General features: G+C 44.1%; 1 protein-coding gene and 1 pseudogene across 1 annotated transcript in view; one reads left to right on the top strand and one right to left on the bottom strand.

Annotated features, from left to right (window-relative positions):
- Positions 1-12,186: 12,186 nt before the first annotated feature.
- Positions 12,187-23,711, top strand: part of RAB20 (RAB20, member RAS oncogene family) — a 34,418-nt gene continuing 22,893 nt past the window's right edge. The window contains exon 1 of the mRNA XM_036250054.1: positions 12,187-12,629. Coding sequence (XP_036105947.1) covers positions 12,458-12,629 — 172 coding nt within the window. The 5' untranslated portion in view covers positions 12,187-12,457. The remainder of the gene's footprint in view (positions 12,630-23,711) is intronic.
- Positions 13,158-17,882, bottom strand: LOC118622630 (annotated as a pseudogene).

Raw genomic sequence — 23,711 nt, 5'->3', positions numbered from 1 at the left:
TGGCAATTTAAACACACTTTACTCATCGTACTCCTTCCTAGCTCCCCTCCTACCCCAGCCAGTAAATGCTCTGAACGATACAAGGAAATATCATTTCAATTAAAAATAAACACAGTGAATTTTAAAAAGCATTTTTTTTTTTTTTGTCTTTCCCATATACTTTCATCCTTTTTCTCAGGCCCAAATTTAAGTTCAATTTTAGATCTGCTGTTTCTCTTTTCCAAAGTAATGTATATTTATTGTAGAAAATGTGAAAAATACAAACACAAATAAGACTCTGAACATCTGGCATAATCCCACTGCATAGCTTACCCACTTCTGAAATCCTAAGACTTAGCTCAGTGGTTAGCCATTTTTGAAAATAAACTTCAGGTTATAAATGGTTCTTTGTAGTTCCTCTAAATTACTTGAGGTCCTTGTTAATATTTATTCAAGTAGGTTGAAGTATGAATTAGTTCCTTAATCATCAAAATTGGATCTCTTAGTGAAGGGTTAATCCAGTGGTACAGTACTAGGTGACTCATCTAAAGAATGAAAAGCAATTTGAATGCAAATCTGAGTACCTCTATTCACTGGCTCCCAGATATGGTTTTAAATGATTAGTACCTAGAAAGAGGTTTTCTGATTCTGTCTTCTAATATGCGAAACAGTTACCAGTGGTCAGTTAGAGCCAGAGAAATAGAGAATTGAATGAAATAAGAAAGATAAGACAGTGGGTAATCAAAAATCTGATAAGCTAATTTCTGAATATATTTCAGAGCCATACTGTGGATGAAATGCTGAATATAGATATTGAAAATTTCAAAATGGAGTTTTAGTGGCACACTCCCTTTCTTTAAAGATGGGCCAATCCTGGGCGATAGCCAACAAGGGAGGTGCCCTGGGAGCTCCTCCCGGCTCTTGCACAGGAAATATAGTGCTATCTCCGGATTCCCATCTGTTTATTTACGGTTAAAAACTATAGAAAGCACCTGGCCAGTGTGGCTCAGTGGTTGAGTGTCGACCCATGCTCCAAGAAGTCGCTGGTTCAATTCCCGGTCAGGGCACAGGCCCAGGTTGTGGGCCAAATCCCCAGTGGGGGGCATGCAGGAGACGGCTAATCAATGTTCTCTCTCATCGATGTTTCTATCTCTCTCCCCCTTCCTCTCTCTCTAAAATCAACAAAGAAAAAAAAAAAACTTAAAGAAAAACAACGATAGAAAGCATTTGGGAAATGGAACACATGTATTCTTCTTGGGTAGTCTAAAAAAAAGTATATTATTAGTCTGTTCAGGTGGCTATTAACAGAACACCACTGACTAGGTGGCTTATAAACAACAGATTTCTGACCGTCTGGAGGCTGGAAGTCCACCATCAAGGTGCCTGCAGCAGCAGCAGTGTCTGCCGAGAGTCTGCTTCCTAGTTCACGCGTGGCCATCCTCTCACTGTTCTCACAGGAGGAAAGGGGCAGGAGATCTCCTCGGTCTCCTTTACAAGGACACTAAGCCCACTCATGAGGGCCCCACCCTCATGTCCCAATCTCCTCCCAAATGTCCCGCCTCCTACCATCACCCTGGGGGTTAGGATGTCAACATTATGAATTTTGGGGTGATGCAAACATTCAGACCATAACAAGCACGTAGTACATTTACATCTTGGGAAAAAAACCTAGATTTCACAATGGAGTGCGGGAATCTTCGCCTGTTTCCTACTAGGGAGACACTGCGACGCTGGCCCGAGAACAACTCAGTGAGCCGAACGCCCACAGTGAGCTGAGCTCTGTGCTCCGTTGGGCCCCTGGAGAATGATCCCTCTGGTCAAACGCTAAACAAGATCTCTACTGGTTCCACAGGGACCCACACAGACTCATCGACCTGGTATGAAGATTATTTTAAACTGAAGACATTTGAGAAGCAGCTGATGCAGAAAGAAGCTTCCTTTCTCTGACTGAAACCTTCCGAGAGTGACACGGCCATAAATCCCATCTCCCACTCACACAGGATGAGAACGTGCATAAACGAACATTTCACAATGATCACACCTCCCATGTGTGCCCCTACAAGCTCATTTGTCTCCCTTTCTACCGCCCCCATTAAGTTGGTACACAAACCCCTGTATATCCAGCTCTTCACCCAAGTACACTTACATCCGTGTGAATAAAACTTGTTTTCTTTTCTCCTGTTAACCTGTCTATTGTTAAATTAGGCCCCCAACCACTGAATCTAAGTTGGTAGAGGAAGATTTTCCTCCCGACAGCCCAAATTTCAAATAAGGGAGGGGCCCTGGTGGAGTTGGCAACAGATGTACCGGAAAACTGGCTGACGGCTACCCCAGCTCTGCCCACACACATGGTATTCTGATGGTCTCTTCCCTTTAAGGTCCCCAAACCTCATAATGATGCAATTTGGAGAATTTAGCAGAACTGTGAAATCTTGAGATGAGCGTCACAATCTTTTTGTAGCAGCACTACATTCATGGTTTCTTATTTGTTTTCAGAAATTCTAGGGTCTTTAAGAAGGTCTGTTTTTTACAAGCCTGCTCTTGGCAGTCTTGATTCCAGTGGGACCAAAGTTCCAGTCCAAGGAAATCCAGCCAAACATGATATATAACCAAAGTTTCAATGCACATATAAAGATTTATAGGATACTTTGCACATGTATGGTGAATTTATTTAAAAAGCAAACACATGTGCCCTGGCCGGTTTGGCTCAGCGGTTGGAGCATCGGCCTGCGGTCCAGAGAGATCCGGGTTCGGTTCCCACTAGGGGCCCATACCTCGATTGTAGTTTGTCCCTGGCCCTGGTTGGTCGTGAGGATGGCAGCCACTCGATGTGTCACTTTCACGTCGATGTCTCTCTCTCTCTCTTCCTCCCACTCTATCTGAACAACAACAACAACAAAAGGAAAAATGTCCTCGGGTGAGGATTTAAAAAAAAAAAGCAAATATATGTGATCTAGGATCTAGGGAAGCATAAAGACATGGGGTCAGGAGGTGGGATAGGCCACGGTTGCAGATTTTTCAAGAAGAAAGTGGGAAACAAGGTCAAAGGCCACAGATAGGTTGAAAAACTGGAATGATTCAGGGTCACGGGTGACGTGGGCAAGAGCAGTTTCAGGGTGCGTGGTTGGGGAGCAGGTTTCCGGAGGGAAGTGGCACGAGTGTTAATGAGGGTCACGGAGAGAATGATGGAGAAATAACAGTTGCCCAGAGGAGGAAACTTGCCGCAGTTCCCAACCCTACATGTCATCCTTGAAAATTGGAGCTAAGAACTAGTTAAGAATAAGAAAATGAGAAATGTGCAAGATGAGAAGTGGAATAAAGTGGGCATATCCATAAAAAATCAGGAAAAGTAATGTTTTCACAGAGTAATTAAAAAAATAAATAAGCCCTGGCCGGTTTGGCTCAGTGGTTAGAGCGTCGGCCTGTGGTCCGGAGAGACCCGGGTTCGGTTCCTGCTAAGGGCACGTACCTCGATTGCAGTTTGTCCCTGGCCCTGGTTGGTCGTGCGGGTGGCAGCCACTCGATGTGTCCCTTTCACGTCGATGTTTCTCTTTCTCTCTCTCTCCCACTCTATCTGAACAAAAAATGGAAAAAAATGTCCTTGGGTGAGGATAAAATAAATAAATAAATAAATAAAAATAAAAACAACCCTCTGCTTCTTTCCTCAGTCAGATGTGATCAGATTCTCCATCCAGTGTCTGCAAAATGGACAATCAAGTGGAAAAGGTGACAATGGATGGATTAGCACAATTTAGAAAACACTTCCATGTACAATGTTTTAAAAATTTCGAAATTTGCTCAATTATTAAAAAGCTGAAAGCAATTCAAGTTCCTTTTTCTATCTGCAGTGGGAAATTTCACATTGTTTTGCAAGAGCAAGTTGAGCTGTTAAAAGAAACACCTACCCCTAAGAATTGGACTACAGAGAAGGAAGAAGGCTCCTGGTGCTTTGAGAACAGCTGGCCTAGCTCGAAGAAAACCATCCAGGTTCTAAGAACTAAACACTGCAGGGACTGACCAGATGCTAAGGACTCCAATTCTTCAAGGTAGCAGGAGGGGTCCTATGTTTAGGAGCGCCCGGGAGAAACCATGGGTTCAAAAAGAAAAGGGGTTTCTCTAGCAGAGGGCTAGAGACCAAAGAGTGGTGGGAAGCTGGGGTGGCTGTTGAGCTCAGGAGCACCCACACCCACACCCGCACCCAAGCAGAGGCTAACTGACAGACACCCTGCCCTGCAGCAGTGCTGACCTCTAAACCCTTCTTTCTTTGTCCCTTGAAGCCCGTTCAAAGTCCTTCCCAGAGGTACGTGTCCTCCATGACATGTCCCAGACTTGAAGATCAGTCAGGAGGCGCAAGGCATGGACCAATCACATAGATATGTTACACAAAAAAAGGGAAGGACGTTGTCATGCCTGTGCACATAGATTTCTACCTAAATAAGGAATGCTACCGGCTAGAGATAGGGCAGCTGGCCATGGGGTTCTCTTACCGAACAGCAGCACCCAGCAACGCCTCACACAGACTGGCCTGCCTTGATCTTGGACTTCCAAATTTATCTCTTCAGAACTGCAAAGCAATACATTCCTGTTGGTTAAGATGCCTAGTCTGTGGTATTTGTTAAAGCAGCCTGTGTAAACTAAACACCAGAGGAAAAGTGGTCAGTTTCTTTATCCCCAAAGAATTGTGGAAAGAAACATAAAGACCAGCATCCATCATGAGGATGTTGGGCAAGCAGGATAAATAATCAGCACACACACACACTGCTATTCTTCTCTGCAGTGCCCCTTGCAGAGGACACTGCCATCAGCATATGTATCCACTGAACCCCAGTGAGATTATGTTAGATTTGGCACATAATTCAAGACTTACTGCCAGGAGAAGAGAGAATTTTTGGCATTGAGGCATTTTGAACTGTATCTATTGAATTTGTTTAATGTATCCCTCTTCCTCTTCTTTTCATAATTAGAGATTTTTTTATCTGGTATAGGATGACTCAGATTAAAGACTACATTTCCCAGCCTCCCTTGCAGTTAGATATGGCCATGTGACTAATTTCTGGCCAATAGAATGTAAGCAAAAGTGTCATGTGGCAACCATTTGTCTGTCCTCCCTTTCTCATTCCTGCTGCTTGGAATATGGGTGTGATGGCTGGAGCTCCAACCAGGACCAGGAAGCTGAAAGTCACCTCTTGGCTGTCAGAACTGTGAGCTGGAAGGAGTCCTGAGGATTTTGTAGAACAGACTGCTAGGCCAGGCCTGGATGGTTTACCTCAGAACTGTTTTTTAATGAGAGAAACAAATGTCTATCTCTTTTAAACTAGCTATTTTGGGCTTTCTGTACCTCTCAATGAGAACCTAACCTAACTGACACAGTATATATGTTTGACCCAGCAATTCTGCCAGTAGGTGATTGGTTTACAGAAATGAATGGACAAGTGGGAAGAAATGTCTCATTACATCTTAGGATGTAGCAGCTCAACCTGCTCTATCTATCCTAATGAGAGGTAGCATATTCAGGCATCGGTAGATCATTTTGAGTATAACACCTTATACATAAACCATTTTTATTTTCAGGTAGATGTGGGTCCTGCAGATGTAAACTGAAAAGAAGGAGATATTTTATGAATATAAATGTTGGGGTCATTGCCCAGATGGCCTAGTGCAGTGTGGGACTTTAGGATTTGAATCCTCTCTGCCACAGGCCAGCTGTATGACCCTGAGAAAGTTACTTACTCACACTCAGCTGTGGTTTTCTAGATCAGGAATCAACTTTAAACAATGATATAAGCACAACAGATCATGGGTATAATGAACTCAATACATAGTAGGTGGCTAATAAAGAGTCATTACTATTTTGTGTGAGATAAATAGGAGATTTCCACAGTATTTATAAATATCTCATAAGGTATGTTTCAAAGTAACTACTGAGTGATGTTCACTTTGAAGAAATTTAATGATACATTTTAAAGTGTCATAGGTATTATTCTGGATCAATGTTTTGTTGTTTTTTTTTAATCCTCACCGGAAGACATTTTTGCATTTATCTTCAGATAGAGCCGGAGGAAGGGAGGAAGAGAGAGAGAGAGACATCTATGTGAGAGAGACACATCAACTGGTTGCCACCCACACAACCCAACCAGGGCTGGAGACAAACTGCAACTGAGGCACATGCCCTTAGCAGGAACCGAACCCAAGACTCTCTGGTCCTCGGGCCAGCGCTCTAACTGCTGAGCCAAACCAGCCAGGGCTGAGCAATGTTTCTTAATTGAAGGCCAGTTTTGATCTCCAGGGCACATTTGGCAACATCTGGAGACATTTATTGATCGTCACAATGAAGTGGTGCTATTAGGCTTGCTATTTGCAGGTAAAGGCCAGGGGTGCTTCTAAACATCCACAGGACAGTCACCACAACCAAGAGTTATTCGGTCCCAAACGTCAGCTGTGCGGAGGTTGGGAAGCCCTGTTCTGGAGATGGACTGCTGTTACTCTGGAGTTGATGAAGGTGTGTGGTACCCCATCTTTTCAGATGTTGGTCCTTGGCTCCTCTCTCTCTCCATCCCTCCCTCTCCTCCTTTTCCCTCTCCTTTCCCCTTCACTCTTATTATTCCACATCCAATCCACACCATACCAAATCCCATAGAATCCACCTTCAAAATATATCCAGAATGTAAACAACTCTGAACACTCTGTTATCACGCTGATTCAAGCCACCATGGTCTTGCCCGATGTTCCTGCATCAGCCATGGCCACCCCAACACAGTAGGTAGATGACATTGTTTATGACAGGTCATGTCTCTCCTCTGCTCCAAATCCTTTTTATCCCCTTCAGAGGACAAGCCACAGACTTAACAACAACCCACAAGTGTAACTTTCTCTGCCCCACCCACCCTTTCCTCACCAGCCTGTTATTCAGCTCACCCTCTCTCCTGCTCAGTGCTCAGACCTCCCTGTGTCCCATAGAATCCCCCAGGAAGGCTTCCACCCTAGGGCCTTCCTACTCACTGTTCTCTCTACCTGACTCCTTTTAATTTATTTTTTAAAATCAAGTGTCTATTTTCTTTTATTTAAAAAAAATTTTTTTCTTTATTGATTTTAGAGAGGGAGGAAGGGAGAGGAAGATAGAGATAGAAACATTGATGAGAGAGAACATCAATTGATTGCCTCCTGCATGCCCCCCACTGGGGATTTGGCCCACAACCTGAGCATGCTCCCTGACTGGTAACCGAACTGGCAACCCCTTGGTGCATGGGTTGACACTCACACTGGCTGGGTCTGACTCCTTTTTAAATTTTATTTTCTTGAATTTATTGGAGTGATGTTGGTTAATAAAATTATATAGATTTTAGAGTTCAATTCTATAATAATCATCTGTTTATTACCATTTATCCTCCCTTCCATTACTATTTATCTTCCATCCAACCCCTTTTCTTCAGTAATCACCATACTGTTGTCTGTGTCTATGAGTGTTTGTTTTTATTTGCTTAATCCCTTCACCTTTTTCATCCAGTCCCCTTTCCCTCTGATAGCTGTCAGTCTGTTCTCTGTATCTGTGAGCCTGTTTCTATTCTGTTTGTTACTTTATTTTGTTTATAGATTCCACATATGAGTGAGATCATATGGTACTTGTCTTTCTCTGACTGGCTTATTTCACTTAGCATAATACTCTTCAGGTCTATCCATACTGTTGCAAAAGGAAGATTTCCTTCTTTTTTATGGCTGAGTAGTATTCCATTATGTAAATGTATCAGAGCTTGTTGATTCACTCATTTACTGATGGGCATTGGGCTGCTTCCAATCTTGGCTCTGGCAGCCTAGCTCTCCTGCTCAGTGCTCAGACCTCCCTGGGCCCATAGAACCCCAGGCAGGCTTCAGCCCCGGGGCCTCTGTACTCACTGTTCTCGCTAAGTGACTCCTTCTTTCTCCAGGCAACTGCATGTTTAACTTCTCACTTCTTTTTGCTGCTTGATGGAAACTTCCTCATTGTGATATGTATGTATGTATGTATGTATGTATATATGTGTGTGTGTATATATATATATATATATATATATATATGGTTTAAAATTGAACCTGCATCCACGCTCAGGCCTCATTCTCTACCTACCTCTCTGTTCTATTTTTTTTTTTTTTATCCTCACCCGAGGACATTTTTCCATTTTTTGTTCAGATAGAGCGGGAGGGAGAGAGAGGAAGAGAGAGAGAGAGAAACATCGATGTAAAGGGACACATCGAGTGGCTGCCACCCGCACGACCAACCAGGGCCGGGGACAAACTGCAACTGAGGTACGTGCCCTTAGTGGGAACCGAACCCGGGTCTCCCTATACCGCAGGCCGATGCTCCAATCGCTGAGCCAAACCGGCCAGGGCTCTCTGCTCTATTTTTGTCCATCTAATACTTAATCATTTAGAACACTAAGTATTTTGCTTGTTTATTTTGTTGGCTGTCTTTCTTATTGCTCCATCACTATATCAGGGCTAAGTGCAATTCCTATCTGCTGGTAGATAGGCAGATTTTTCTTTGTTTTTATTTTTATTCATTGATTTTTAGAGAGAGAGAGAGGAAGGAACAGAGAGAAAGAGATGCCGATTCATTGTTTTACTTATTTATGGATATACTGGTTGTTCATATGTGCCCTGACCGGGGATTGAACCCACAACCTTAGTGTATCAGGGCCTCGTTTGTTTTTAAGGAAAGTAATTTAAAAGGTTGAAGTGTTCTACAACAAAGTACCCAGAAATACTCCCAAGCTACTTTGCAAAATCCATAAGAAGAAACCACATTTTCTTACTTCTTTTATTTTAAATGTAGATGGCCTTGAATTGCTCAGTTTGCATCTCTTTAAAAAAGAAACTACATAATTTTCTTGGCTTTAGGTACATTTCATCTAGCAATTGGAAAAAGGATTACCCTGTTAGGCCAGTGGTTTAAATCCAGGCAAAATAAACACCGCACTTGGCATGTAAGTAGCTGGTTTAAACAGACTCTTAACCCTGAGCTTACCTCCCTCCTCAGTACTGCTTCCTGAATATGAATAAGGCCATTGACGTCTTTAAGAAATTTTTTAGGAGTGGTGGAAATTTGATTTGAAGATATTCTCCTGGTTAAATTCAGTTTTTTTAAGGTCTGTACAATTAAAAAAAAAATTTTTTTTTTAAAACAAACTTGCTGAGTGAACGCCACATGCCAGGCACTGGGCTAGGTGCTGGGCAGCCCCTCCCTTCCCCGGTCCCTGTTCTGAATGCAGCAGTTTTTCAAATAGAGACAACATAGTTAATCAACAAATGTGTTCAAATATGCTTTGATTGGCAATGTTTCAGTTCTAGGCACTTGGGAAATACAAGAGAACAAAACAAAAAGACCCCACTCCCATGGGCTTACATTCCCATGTTTATTAAATAATGGGTTGTGCTGAGAAAAGTGTAGTGAACTGGATGGGACACAGAATTAGCTTAAAACATGCTCCCTGTTTCTAGGGAATTGTGAAATTACTGCGGGAGATAACAATAAGATAATGGTAAATAAAATGAACCAGTTAGAAATTCTCGCAGGTACAACTGCATAGAAGAGGCTGAGAGGGTGGTGGAAATGCAGAGAAAGGAAATGAAAGTGTTAGGATAAGTAGCTAGTTAGACATGGGCTGGGGCAGGCAAAAGGAGAGGAAGGGGGTAGATTATACGGCCATGTGCATTCCTGCACGTCTATAGGGCCTGAGGTAAAATGTTAAAGCAGAAACAGGCTTCATCATATCCAGAGTTACGATAATCAGATCTCTGATTCAATCTCAGAACATTGTTCAGCCACATAGGTCACCATTTTCAGTTGCATAGCACGTGCACAGGTGATTAAGCAAGAGCGGGAGCTTAAGGGACAGGAGTGAAGAAGTCCAGGAAGACAAAGCCCATAAATTCTGAGCTCTGCATCGTCAGGACACTCTCACTCTGAGGTGTCCACTCAGTCCAGTCTGAGTGTATTTCCACACTTCTAACACATTCTTGCTTGCTTAGCTGCACTTTGTCTCTTGATTGAAATCTTTCCTTCAAGAAGGCAAGAACCAAGAACCAAGGTCTCGTCTGTCTTGCCAGTAACAAAAGGGCTCACCAGAGGAGGAGGACTTTGAGGAAGGGTGCCTGGGCTGACAGATGGAGTTCCAAGGCCCACCCACAAAGATACAAGAGTGGGGGCATTTTCAGCCCTGGCCGGTTTGGCTCAGCGGTTAGAGCATCAGCCTGCGGTCCCGAGAGACCCGGGTTCGGTTCCCGCTAAGGGCATGTACCTTGGTTGCAGTTTGTCCCCGGCCCTGGTCGGTCGTGCGGGTGGCAGCCACTCGATGTGTCCCTTTCACATCGATGTTTCTCTCTCTCTCTCTCTCTCCCTCTCTCTCCCTCCCACTCTACCTGAACAAAAAATGTCCTCGGGTGAGGATAAAAAAAAAAAATAAAAAAAAAAAAAAGATACAAGAGTGGGGGCATTTTCAAGTAAAGCAAGCTCAGTGAGTGAGGGTGTGGAGAACGGCTGGTTTTTTTTTTTTTAATCCTCACCGGAGGATATTTTTCTATTTATCATCAGATAGAGTGGGAGGGAGGGAAAGAGAGGGAGAGAGAGAAACATTGATGTGAGAGAGACACATCAACTGGTTGCCTCGTGCAAGACCCTACCAGGGCCGGGGGCAAACTGCTACCGAGGTATGTGCCCTTAATGGGAATTGAACCCAGGACTCATTAGTCTGTGGGATGGATGCTCTAACCACTGAGCCAAACCAGCCAGGGCTATGCGTGGTTTTGATGTGTTTGCAAGGCATTGTTTATGGCCTCACCAGGATGGTGAATTTATCTATTCTTTCTGGACTTAAAGCTTTCTTGATCAACTATTCTATGCTAAATACTCTTCACCAGGCATAGTGGTGAGCAAAACAGAAAAAGTCTCTTCCTCATGGAGCTTACATTATGGAGAGGGATGCTGCACAGTTAAACATGTGAATAAGCAATACAATCTCAGATAGTGGCAAGAAAATAAAGCAAGATAGGGCCATAAAGGGAAAAGGGGTGGGAAAGCTATCAAAAAGGGTAGCCAATGTGTGTGTGTTGGGGGGGGGGGGGGCAGAAAATGGTGGGCAGAGTTTCAACTTGTGGATTAGGGAATAGGGAACATGGCAGGTCTCTGAACAGAGAAAGTAGGAAAGGTCAGTCTAACAGTCACCTTCTAGACATGAGATGCACAATGGAGGAGATGCCTTCACATCTCTTCCTCTTATGAATCTCAAACGCTTACTTAAGAAGGCCATGTGTCTCATTTCCTTCTTACAGAAAACCATGAGGACACAGTGGTCTCAGCACACACTGCCTACTGTTGTTCAAACTAGAGCCCGGAGTTCTACATCAGCATTCTCTAAAACAAATACCAGATCTCACATGCTGAATATTTTAGAAGCATTTCAAGGTTTACTCTATTTAAAAAGGAAGGAGGAAATATTTTGCTAATAGTCATCGCAACTGCCAAAGTCAAATTTTCACTCCAAAGTTTTAAATGACTTGGGCCGTCCATTTTTGAAATATAACATAGTATAAATGGTTTCTTGTAAAAGTGAGCAAAACGAAACAAAACAAGAAATGACACTTGAAACCGATCCTCCTGCAAGTCTTCCATCTCCCTTAACTTTCTAACCATTAACAGTCAGAATCTTAGGATGCGTTTTCCGTTAAGGTAAACTTTTGTAATGACCTTGATTGCTGGCTACATTTGTACACACGACGAAAAGGAAATCGACACAACTGGGAAAGCGCTGTGTGGACTGGGTTCCAGGGGCCACCAACACTAGCCCGGGACCTCAGTGCTCTGAGGTCACCAGTGCCGGGAAGCCTCTGACGTCGCTCAGGAGCCCGTCCCTGGGGTTTGCACAGGTGGGAAGGGGGCCGGCGGGAAGTGGAAGGGCTTTGCGCCCGGACTGCTGGGAGGAGAGTTGGGGCGGGGCCGGAGCGTGCGGAATGAGGGCTGGCGAGGGGGCGGTGGTGGGCCGCGGGGCGGGGCGGGGCGGGGCTGGGGTGGCCGGGAAGAGGGGCGGGGTAGAGCCTGGGGCGAGGTAGGGGTAGGGTGTCAGGCTGGATGTGGGGGGCGGGGCCGGGGAGGGTTGTCTAGAGAAAAGTGGGAGGCAGGGCCCGGAGAAGGGCGGGGCAGGGCACGGGGCCGGGGGCGGGGCTCGGGGCGCCCTGGACGGTCCAGGGCGCCCTGGACTAGTCCTTTGGTGTTGCCCCGGCGCGGACACGCGCTTCGTCTTCTGCTCTTCCGGGCGTGGGGACAGGAGGGTCCCGAGGGTCCGCGCAAATTTGGAGTTCCTGCGAGTCCGGGTCCCCGCAAGTCCCGGGTCCAAGTAGTCCCGGATCCGAGCCGTCTCGAGGCCGGTGTCCAGTTGCTCCAGCCTCGCCCAGAGCGCACGGGCCAGACGAGCGCGGGGTTCAAGAGGGGAGGGACGCTTTCTGTGGGAAGATGCGGAAGCCCGACGGGAAGATCGTGCTTTTGGGGGACATGAACGTGGGAAAGACGTCGCTGCTGCAGAGGTACATGGAGCGGCGCTTCGCGGACACGGTCAGCACGGTGGGCGGTGCCTTCTACCTGAAGCAGTGGGGCTCCTACAACATCTCCATTTGGGACACCGCAGGTGAGGGCTGGCGCCTCCTGGACCCACAGCGTCTGGGAGCTCTGGAGGGATGAGGGCGAGGGGCATCCCGTCCAAAGCGTCCCCAGGGCCCGGGTCCTACAGGGAGGAGTCCTCCAAGGCCAGACCCCCAGGGCCGGTGTCCCCCAGGGCAGGTCTTCTCCGTTACACACAGTGTCCTTTCCTCCCACGGCAGGTGACCGCATCTCAGGGATCAGGCCCCCAGTCACAGTACACGTTCACCCTACACTCTTCTCTGTTCCCACTTGTTTTTTTGTTTTGTTTTGGTTTTTTTGCTGGTTGAGAAATCCTTACTGTTCATCCACTTGGTGCATTTGGTGACCATACAGTTGATACTTAAAAAGTACCCCGGGCTCTACAGAGAGGAGCTGTGTCACTTGTGTACCCCATGGCAGTGTCTGGCTCCAGAGCATTACGAGTCTGCACTGAGCCTGCCAGTGATAACCAGACTCATTTAAGTACTATCACAGACATATCTCATTTGATATCTACAACAACCTTGAGGGGTGAGCAAGGCTAGTATAGTTACCCGCTTTTTGTTTTTGTTTTTACAAAAAGGAAACTGAGGCATGGAACCTTCTGCAAGGTTTAGTCAGGAACGTAGGAAACAGAACTCAAGTCTCTCCTCTTAGTCCCAAGCATATCTGCATTTTCAGTTTCTTTGTCATCTGCTTGATCTGGGCTCTTATATGTTATGGAGCTTGAAGTGATTTTCTGTAGCAGCATTTTTACGATAGGTAATGAATTATTTTTAGTGTGTGTAGTATTTGCGCTTTTTCAAAAGCACAACTTAGATTCAAGCTTTCAGTTTACCTGCAAAATTACAATGACAGTTATGGTGTTGCAATAGAATATATTTCCTTACCCACAAAAAAAGAATAAGATACTGTAAGTAAATAAAAAAAATTATATAGTATGTTGTGTTTTCAATGAACATTCTTTTTAGAAGCCTGAAACTTTAAGGCCTGACTTTTTAAATGTCAGCACTTTTAAAATGCTATAAATATCCGAAGGTTCTGTCTAGAATTTTAAAGTTGCCAACTTGGGTGTACCAGTCTGCTAAATAAACAAGATTTTAACTAATTCTCTGTTTAAAACTGAATTAATGATATCCACTGAGGTACATCCACTTCTCTTCCCTCCTTTCTCTCTTTTTTATTGCTGTCTTTTTTGCTATTATGGCAGTTAATGTCTTTGACTAATTTATTACAATCATGGCTGCAAAAACAGCATCTTCCAGGTACACTTCCCTGCTCTTTCCTCCAGCTCCAGGCTGCAAAGTGAGGTTTCTCTAAGATCCTTTACTGCTTAAGCTGACTCTAGCCTAAGCATTTGGTAGCCATGGAACACAGGCTCTAGAAGTCAAATAAAACGAAATGAACACGACTTGCTGCCTGTTTTGGACAAGGCTGCCCCTTTTGCTCCTTTTGTTGACTGGCTGGACTTCACTGCTGTCCTTGGTTTATAAGAGGGTAATGCAGGAATGGCATTGGGGACCCAAACCAAGAGCCCTGCAGTGGCCACCATGAGAACCTGCCCTTTAGCGTGAGGTGTGGTGTTTCTGGAACAGGAGCTGACCTTAGGTTTCAGAACTGGTGCTGGTATGAAGTAGCAGTGTAATTTTGACTGGCCACTTTCTTATTTAGTGATAAGGGCACGATACAGCTGGAATCTTGATCAGCAAAGGATTTTGTAATACAGCTAATAAGATGTTCCGGATACTTTGTTGCGGAGGGTTGGGGTGGGGGACCATGACGACTCATTTCCTGTCTGCCTAAGGTGCCGCCTTCTTGTTCCTGGAATGTGGAGTGTGAGCTCAATCAGGCTCCCCTGGGCATGGGGATGTCCAGGCCCCTTCTACACATTGCCAGCCTCCGGTACACATGCTTAGGGTGACCGAGGCTTAGAGTCAGCCGTCGCACAGCCTACTTCTGTGTTTGGCTCCCCATTGATTGTGGGTTATGGGCCACTTGGAGGGAAAGAAGAGCTATAAATAGATACCTTTTCAGTAATCCCTGTTGGAAATTCAAAAGTTTAACTTTTAAGGGATCCAACTTTTTCCTCCTTCTGTCTTGCTCTTAAATTTTCTTCCTACTTCACAGACATTGTTTTTTAAGTTGTGTTTATTTAAATTTTTATAACCAAGGCAGAAAGATGAGAACCAGCTAGAGAATGATTTGTTTTTTAATACTGCTCTTGGTTGCATGGGGTGGGTGGAGAGGGAGTGTTGGGGTGTAAAGGGTGTTAGGTTTTTTTAATAGTAAAACTAATAGTAATGGGTCAGAATTTCTGTTTTACTCTTGGCATGTCCATTAAAAAACGACAACAAAGTACCTGGCTGCTTGAAGCCTGCAGGACAGGTGAAGCTAGAAAGGGCAGATTTGCTAGGCTGGTAAGTAGGATTTTACTTGATTCATAAGATTCCTTCAGATGGAGGTATGACAATTTGCATGTTAGAGATGGGGAGATATAGCAGGGACTCCCCTTCCCTTGCGCCTCGTGGTTCCGCCCCTTGCCTAGTTGGGCAGATGGATGTGGGACGGTCACCAGATAAGGTTTGGTAAGTCTCAGAAGCAAAAGGAGGTTGCCCAGAGATGAGACAGAGCCCCAAAAGAACTTACTACTACTTGGGCAGTCTAAAAAGATGTTGCTCATTGTTCAGCAAATGTAAACTGAGCCCCTACTGTGCACCTGGGCACTATTCCAGGCTCCATTCTACAGCAGAGATTTTCAACCTTTCTCATTTCATGACACACATTACTAAATTACTAAAATTCTGCAGCACACCAAAAATATGTATTTTTTGCCTATCTGACAAAAAATATAGCTATAATTTTGATTCATTCACACCGGATGGTTATTGTTGTGTTAGCTGTTGTCATTAAAAAAAAAAAAAAAAAAAATTATTAGCCCTGGCTGGTTTGGCTCAGTGGTTAAGAGTGTTGGCCCATGGAACAATGAGTCTCCAGTGTCAGGTTCGATTCCAGTCAAGGGCACGTACCTCAGTTGCGGTTCGTCCCTGGCCCTGGTCAGGGTTGTGCGGGAGGCAGCCAGTCAATATGTCTCTCTCACATTGACGTTTCTCTCTCTCTTTCTTTCTCTCCCCCTCATGCTCTATCTGAAGATAAATGGAAAAATATCCTCAGGTGAGGATAAAAAATAAGATAAAGTAAAATAAAAATATTTCCATTTGACAGTCTAAGGGAAAAAGGTCAGTGCCCCTCCCTACATAGTCAGGTATTGCATGTTTTAAAAATTCTTGCAAAACACTTATTGAAAATTGCTGTTCAACAGCAATGACAAGCTAGCTAGGGTCTCTGTTCCATGAGCGTTAAGTTCCAGAGGAGGGGGAGAGGCCAGCAAAGAGATAAGTGGTATCATTTTACACATGGTCATTGTTTTGAAGAAAACACAGCAGGGACATGAGAAAGTGACATTGTGCCTTAATAGATCGCATCACTAGAGTCCTAGAGGGCCCTTCTCAATTATCCCTCATTTCTCAAGGCTGAACCCCTCTCGTGTGGGGTGAGATGACTTACGTTTGCATCCCCAGTATCTGTCTCATGAAGACCATTTTCTGACAATGTGTCTCCTTTCCTTCAGTTTTCAGTGATACATTCCTCATTTCCCTCTGAGCCTTCACGGGGAGTGCCCTTCTCATCCGTTTCTGTCTGTAGTGTGTTCATGCTGATAGAGCTGTTCTCTAAGATGGTACAGGTTTTCTCTTCCATGCTCCCTGCTTCCTTCTGAGCCCTCACTAGTAGAGTTGTTAACTCTGTATTTGTTCTAACAGTCCATTCAAGGCCATCGAGGCTTTCCTTATCATGCTTCTCAGATTCTTCCAGCCTTTGACCATGCCCAGTTCCAAAAGCATGTCCACATTCGCTGTGGCAGCACCCATTCCCAGTGTCCACATCTGTCTCAGCTTCCTGCTGCTGCGATAAAAAATTATCACTAGTGTAGTGACTTTAAAAGAACCTAGGTTAGAAGTCCTAAATGGGTCTCAGCCAGCAAAAGTCGAGGTGTCTGCAGGACTACTCTTTTTCAGGAGGCTCTAGGGAAGAACCTGTCTCCTAGCCTTTCCCAGCTTTGGAGCCTGCCCAAATCCCATGGGTTCTTCATCTTCCATCTTTATTTTTTTTTTAAATATTTTTTTATTGATTTTTTTAGAGAGAGAGGAAGGGAGAGAGAAATAGAAACATCGATGTGAGAGAGAAATATTGATTGGCTGCCTCCCGCATGCTCCCCTACTGGGGATCGAGCCCGCAACTCAGGTGTGTGCCCTGACCAGGAATCGAACTGGGACCCCTCAGTCCATGGGACGATGCTCATCCACTGAGCCACACCAGCTGGGCTCATCTTCCATCTTTAAAGGCAGCAGAGGCTGGTGGAGTCTGTCATTCAGGTCATTTGGACCCTGACTGTCATGTCTCCCTTTTCCCACATTTATATGTATTTTTAATCTTCAATATAGTACTTCGCTAGGGGAGGGGTGGTAGGCCCCAGAGGATGGGGAAGGTGGCCCTGGGGAGGTCAGGGAGCTTTGAGAATGGGTCCTGGCCAGGAACATCTGTACCTGTCAGGGGTGAAGGGCAAGATGGCCAGGATCTCAGAAGTGGCTATGCCAGTGTTTTGGGGAATATCATCGATTTCTTTCTTGTGGACCATGGTGGACATGGGCCGTTGGGGGTGACCTACACCTGGGTCCTCACCCATAGAGCTACTGCCAGAAGTTTTGGGAGATGGGTCACAGGTGCACGAAGTTGCAGAAGTCACCATGGTAAACTCCTGGAAGTCAGTGACAGGAGACAGCTCCCATGCACAGCCTGCCCATTGGACCGGCGGCTACTGACTTGTCACCCCCTGCTCTGCACCCTCTTCATGTCGAAGCTTGACATGGGCATTGCCCACGAGGTGGTCCCCCACGTTGTTGCACACATTCACCTCTTCAATCTTCCCGTCCCTCTCCTGCAGTTCTGTGACCACCTCCCCAAAGACGTTACCAGTGTTCTGGCACCTCCACGTGGCTCACGTGGCCATGTGATCTGTCTGCGGTTTAGGCGATGTTCTGTGGATTCCAGTACAAGTTGAGCAGCACTATGGTCTGGCTGAAAGTTGGTTTATGGTGAAGCCAGAAGCGCTGGTCCTTATGCAGGCAGGCCCTGATCTTAAAAAGAAAAGAACAGTAACCTTATTGTTCTCAGTCTCAAATATTGAAGCTAAATATTCAGCCATTTTTACCTGAACCCTCGCTCTTCCACATTTAAAAGACTCTTGTGATTACGCTGGGTTCATCTCGATAATCCAGCGTGATCTTGTTTTAAGTGCAGCTGTTTGGCAATTTTACTTTGTCTGCAACCTTATTTCCCCTTTGCCATGTGACATAATATATTCATAGGCTCCAGGGAGTAGAGCTTCTTTGGGGGGTCGTTGTTCTGCTGACCAGGCCATTGACCACATGTATGATTTTGTGGCTGTCTCACCTCTCTCCACCTCACTTTCCTTATCTATAAAGTGGGAACAACTGTAGCACCCACTGAGAATGTTGTTAGGAATCAGTGAGTTAATATTGACAAAGTGCTCTGAATGAGGAACGAGGAAGTTTTGTGTTAGTGTTTGTTAAATAAACAATTGTTTCCTGGCCGTGGGTGATGAGGACAATGAGTTACACCAGCAAACGTGTCACAGAGGGAAAAGAGAGGCTTGGGTGACCCCTCCCCTAAACAATTCTGCAGTAAATGGAGAGATCAAAGAGAGGGGAAATTCAGAGTAGGTGGTTTAAGATCTTTCTTTTGAACGACTTTAGTGCAGCCCAGGAGAGGATGCTGGTGTTCCGGGTTGTGCAATCATGGTGCCTGGAAAAGGGAGAGTATAATTGCCCATACCTGTGATGTTAGCTAAGAGGGACGCATCTGTGAAGGATGGGGTGGCGCATAAGTGCAGCTGCTGGATGAGATGGACCGTCCATGTGAGGACTGCAAGCCCCTCATCTTTCTTCTTCCCATCTGCATAGAAGCCACAACCCCAGCCCCACATATAGGCAGCTGCTTCTAGATCCATGAATGGCAGAGATGCTGCATCCTGGGTGATGTTACTTCAGGCTGGAAAGGTAGCAGTGCTGTGAATGAGCCCGGAGAGCCTCGTCTTTGACAGGAACCACAGAGTTATTGACCATCGATCCATTGGACTGGCCTGTGAGGACTGCATGTTTTAAAAAGCCTTGAGAAATTTGTACAGAAGTGCATAGACAATGTAAATCCAATGTGGAGCCAGGGTGGAGGACTGGGATTGTAGCTGGCTCTCTTATTATATTAGTGTTACTGCTGAGGGGTTTTTGAGGTGCTAATATGGCAATTCTCAGCATGACAATCAGGTATTTGTGTGACAGGAGAGCATCGGGTAGATTACATTTCCTTTCTCAGATCAGGGGACTGACCTGGCCCCTATAGGTTATTGTAGATAAAGTTTTATTGTCACACAGACGCGCCCAGCATTTACACACTGTGGCTGCTTTCACATTGCAGTAGCGGGACTGAGTTTTTGCAACAGAAACTATGTAGCACAGAAAGACAAAACTATCTGCCCTTTGCAGAAGCAGTTTGCTGACCCCTGCTTTAGGTCACACACAGGGTTAAAACACTTCTCTAAAGTCTTTTCTGTAGTTATAGAAGCTCTCAAGTGTTTAGCATTCAGTGACTGAGGACCCATGATTCAGTTAAACTCAAGCAGCACTCAAGTTTCTCCTGTGCATGTCCACTCTGAGCTAGACTGTGGTGAGGGCGAGGGCCTGGATCAAGATTAGCATGAGCTTCTGAAAAGAATTCTTGGAAAGAAATCTTACTTGAGGTTTGGGATGTGGAAGGTAAACCTGCAAAGCCTGGGTTGTAGGAGGGTCCATAACTTTGTAGGTGGGTCCGTGTCTTTGTCGATGGGCCCACTTCTCTGTAGGTCCACATATTTATTGTAACTGAAGACTTTGAATGGGTATTTTGAGTGCTGGTCCTCCTTTGCAGAATTCTTCTGCTTTATTGACCAAAAGCAGTGGCCTGAATATGAATGTGGATATTAAGATAGGTGGAAGAGAATCGACTGTTGGGTTCAGCAAAGCAGACAAAGTGCCATTATACTGAGAGATTTCCGAGGACAAAGGATGCCTGTGAGCAACAGCATGTGCTGGGAGGTCAGCCCAGAGTCCTCCTGGAGGGGGCGCCAGGAATTCTGGGGGTGGGAAGAGGTATTTAAGGCTCGCTAGTGTAGTGTTAATTCAGGTTAACTAATTATGGTCGATCTTCTTTATTAGTAACATTTAATGTCTCTGGAAGATAATCTCATGCTTTGTTATCTTTAAGTTTGCAGGAGAAATAGAAACTCATTCCAAACCGAACTTGCCCTTGCTTCATTGAGATTTCACATAACTTTCCTTTCTGTGAAAAAGAAGATTTACACACACACACACACACACACGCACATTTAAACAACTGTTTATTCTTAGAATAACAGCTTCATCGCTGTGATGACAGATTTTCATTGTACCACCGTCCTGTGCCCATTGGCCTAGGCAGGTTCCAGTGTTCTTTTTACCCTGACTGACCCAGACGCCTGTCTCTTCTGTACACTGCTGAGGGGGTGTTTGTGTGGGGCCTCTGGATCCAATGACTATCCCCACTCAAAGCCCCTCCCTGCCTGGATTATCTTTCCTCCTCTTCTCCTCTTAGCCAGGACAGGTGCCCTAGAGCTTAGCCAAGTGCACTAGAGGCATTCCTCATTTTATTCCACTTCACTTTATTGTGCTTCTGTTTTCATCAACATCGAGGCAAGACTGTACCAGCAAAAAGATTACAACTCACTGAAGGCTCAGATGATGGTTAGCATTTTTTAGCAATAAAGTATTTTTAAATTTAGGTATGTTCATTGTGGTTTTCTTTAGGTACAGTGTTATTGTACATTGACTAGACTACAGTATAGTATAAACATAACTTTTATTCATGGGGAAACCAAAAAATGCCTGTGACTCACTGTATAGCAGTATTCGCTTTATTGCGGTGGTCTGGAACCAAACCAGCAATGTCTCCGAGGTATGCCTGTATTTGTAATACACTACATACGCCTGTCTTCCTTCTGGTCTCACCTTCACTTACGGTCTCTTTCTCTGGGAGTGTCCCCTCTCCTGGAGATACCCAACTTGAATTTTATCCCATCTTTCAATGTCATATTTTGTGAAGCAGTCCTCGGTCATTGTAGCAGAGGGAGAATTCCTCCTTCCTCCAGACTGTGCTACAAAGTGACCTGGTGTTTCTTATTGTGTTCTGCCTTTTATCTATATTTGTTACTTGTTTGTCTTTCCTCTGATTTATGAACTCCTGGAGAGAAGGTTGGGTTTTATTCATTTTTATGTTCTCCGTAGAATCTAGCATTTTACTCTACAGTCTTTTTTAAAGCTAAGTTTTGGCTGAATGAAATTGTTGAAAGCAATGGGAAAAACTGGGAGAGGCTGAAATTAGTCATTTTATTTTCTTAACAATGTATTGACTCTGAATAAAATCAGTGTAAAAATGTTGTCATGAACTCCATAATACAGCTAAAATCAGGCCATTGTGTACATGGTAAGGAAATACTGGTCTGTGGTGTTAATTATGTCTTTAAACAACTCCATAAGAACTCATCTCTTTTTATTTTGATATCATTACACATCTATTTAGAGATGAAGAATAAAATATCAGGACTTCTGCTTCTGGGAAGATGGAATAGATTTACTTTTCTCTGGTTTTTCCACTAATTACAGCTAAAACCTTTAAATGTTATATACAAAACAAACACAAGAAGATCCTGAAAGGTGGACAGAAGAAGGCAGACTGGCCAGGGACTTTTGAGATCAAAGAATGACACAGTGAGGTGAGCTCTCTGTGTATTCTTTTTGCTTCATTTATCCCTGACTTGAAGCTGAAGAAATCAGACACTCAGGATGGTGTTGGAAAAGGCTGAGTAGGGAGCCAGGCTCTCATCCTTGCCCTCCCACTTTGTGGTGCTGGTAGAGGCCATGTGTCTCCACCTGTCAGGAAACAGCAGCGCTTGCCCGGGCCCCTCAGGCCCTCTGAGATTGTGTCAGAGGGAGCCGTCTAAAATGTAAGGCTTACGTAAGATCCAGAGTCTCATAACATAGCTTGAAAATGTCCAGCTTTCAATCAAACCCACTTAGTGTGCAAGAACCAGGAAGAGCTCAGTCTGAATTAAGAAAAGACAATCAGTTCCTGGCCCGTGTGGCTCAGTTGGTTGGGTGTCGTCCCGTGCACTGAAAGGTTGCCAGTTTGACTCCCAGTCAGGACACATGCTGGGTTGCCAGCTTGATCCCTGCTAAGGAGCAAAGGGGCATGCAGGAGGCAGCCAGTCAATGTCTCATTCTCACATTGATGCTTATCTCTCTCTCCCTCTCTCTTCCTCTCTCTCTAAAAACCAATGAAAAATTCTTAAAAAAAAAAAAAGACAGTCAGTTGATGCCAACACTGAGATGACAGAGATGTTAGAGTTATCTGACAAATATTTTAAAGCAGCCATTATAAGAATACTTTGATGAGAAATTATAAACATACTCAAACAAATGAAAAAAATAGAAAGCCTCAGCAAAATCATATTGAAAGAAGTACCAAATGGAAATTTCTGAACTAAAATATCAAGAACCAAAATAAAAGGCTAGGGGATTGATTCAACAGGCACATAGAAGGGAAAGAAGAAGGCACCCATGAACTGGAAGATAAAAGAATAAACATTACCCAATCTGAAATACAAAGAGAATGAGCTGAATGAAAATGAACCAAGCCTCAGGGACCTGTGGGACAAAAGATCTAACATTGTGTCACTGGAGTCTTGAAAGAAGAGAAAGGGTGACACTGACAAAATACAAGCAGAAATAATGGTTGAAAACTCTTCAAATTTGGCAACAGACATAAACCTGCAATTTCCAGAAGCTATGAGAACCACAAACAGGATAAATCCAAAGAAACTTGTGCCAAGACACATCATAATTAAATTATAAAAACTAACGACAGTTAGAAATCTTGAAAGCAGTCAGAAAAAAACTCAGAATGACAGCAGATATCTGATCAGAAACCATGGAGACCAGAAGGAAGTGGCACACTATTTTTCAAGTGCAGAAAGCAAAGATGAGAAGTGTTAATGTGTAATTCTTGTTCATCTTCAGTCTCCAAAAGTGACCCTGGAAAGACATGCTTCTATTACATATGCCACCATCTTGGTTCAGAACTTTTTACTTATTATGTTCTTTACAGGCAGTAGAATACTATTTAATATGCTATTTTCCAAGGAGTATTTTACTCCCACATGAATTATAAAGGCTTTGAGCTTTGTAGTTTAAAAATTGGCTTGGCATAAGTTTTTCATAGACCAAAGTTTTTGTTTTTTGGTAACCCCCCCCCTTTTTTAAAGTAAGGTTTATTGAATGTTTGTATGCAGTAAAACTCACCCTTTTTAGTATAAAATTAAGAGTTTTGACAAACATTTAGTTGTGTAACTATAACCACAATAAAAATCAAACCCTTTTCATCATTTAAAATTCCATGTTCCCCTGAGTCACTGCCTTTATTCAACCCTGGCCCCTGGTAGCACTGATCTGTTTTCTGTTCCTATAGTCCTGTCTTTTCTACATTCATTCAGTATGGAGCATTTTGAATCATAATGCATTTGAGATGCATCTGTGTTGTTGTATGGGTTCATTCCTGTTCATTGCTGAGTGGTATGCTACTGTATGGATGTACCACATTGTGCTTATCTTTCCAACCAGTTGGAGGATATTTGTGTTATTTTCAGTTTTTGGTGATTATGAATAAAGGCACCATAAACATTCACATAGAGGTTTTTGTGTGAAAATAAATTTCCATCTCTCAGATAATTACCTAGGAGTAGGCTATTTGGGTTTAATGGTAAGTGTATGTTTAACACCCAGTTGAACCAAAACCATTTGTTAACATTTAAAAAAATTTTTTTCCTCTACTGATTTTAGAGAGGAAGAGCGAGATAGAAACATCAATGAGAGAGAACATCCATTGACCA

The sequence above is a fragment of the Molossus molossus genome, unplaced genomic scaffold (assembly GCF_014108415.1).
Source record: "Molossus molossus isolate mMolMol1 unplaced genomic scaffold, mMolMol1.p scaffold_m16_p_9, whole genome shotgun sequence".
In the NCBI taxonomy this organism is placed as follows: domain Eukaryota; kingdom Metazoa; phylum Chordata; class Mammalia; order Chiroptera; family Molossidae; genus Molossus; species Molossus molossus.
The sequence above is the reverse complement of the archived record's forward strand: the minus strand, read 5'-3'. Positions and strand labels throughout refer to the sequence as shown.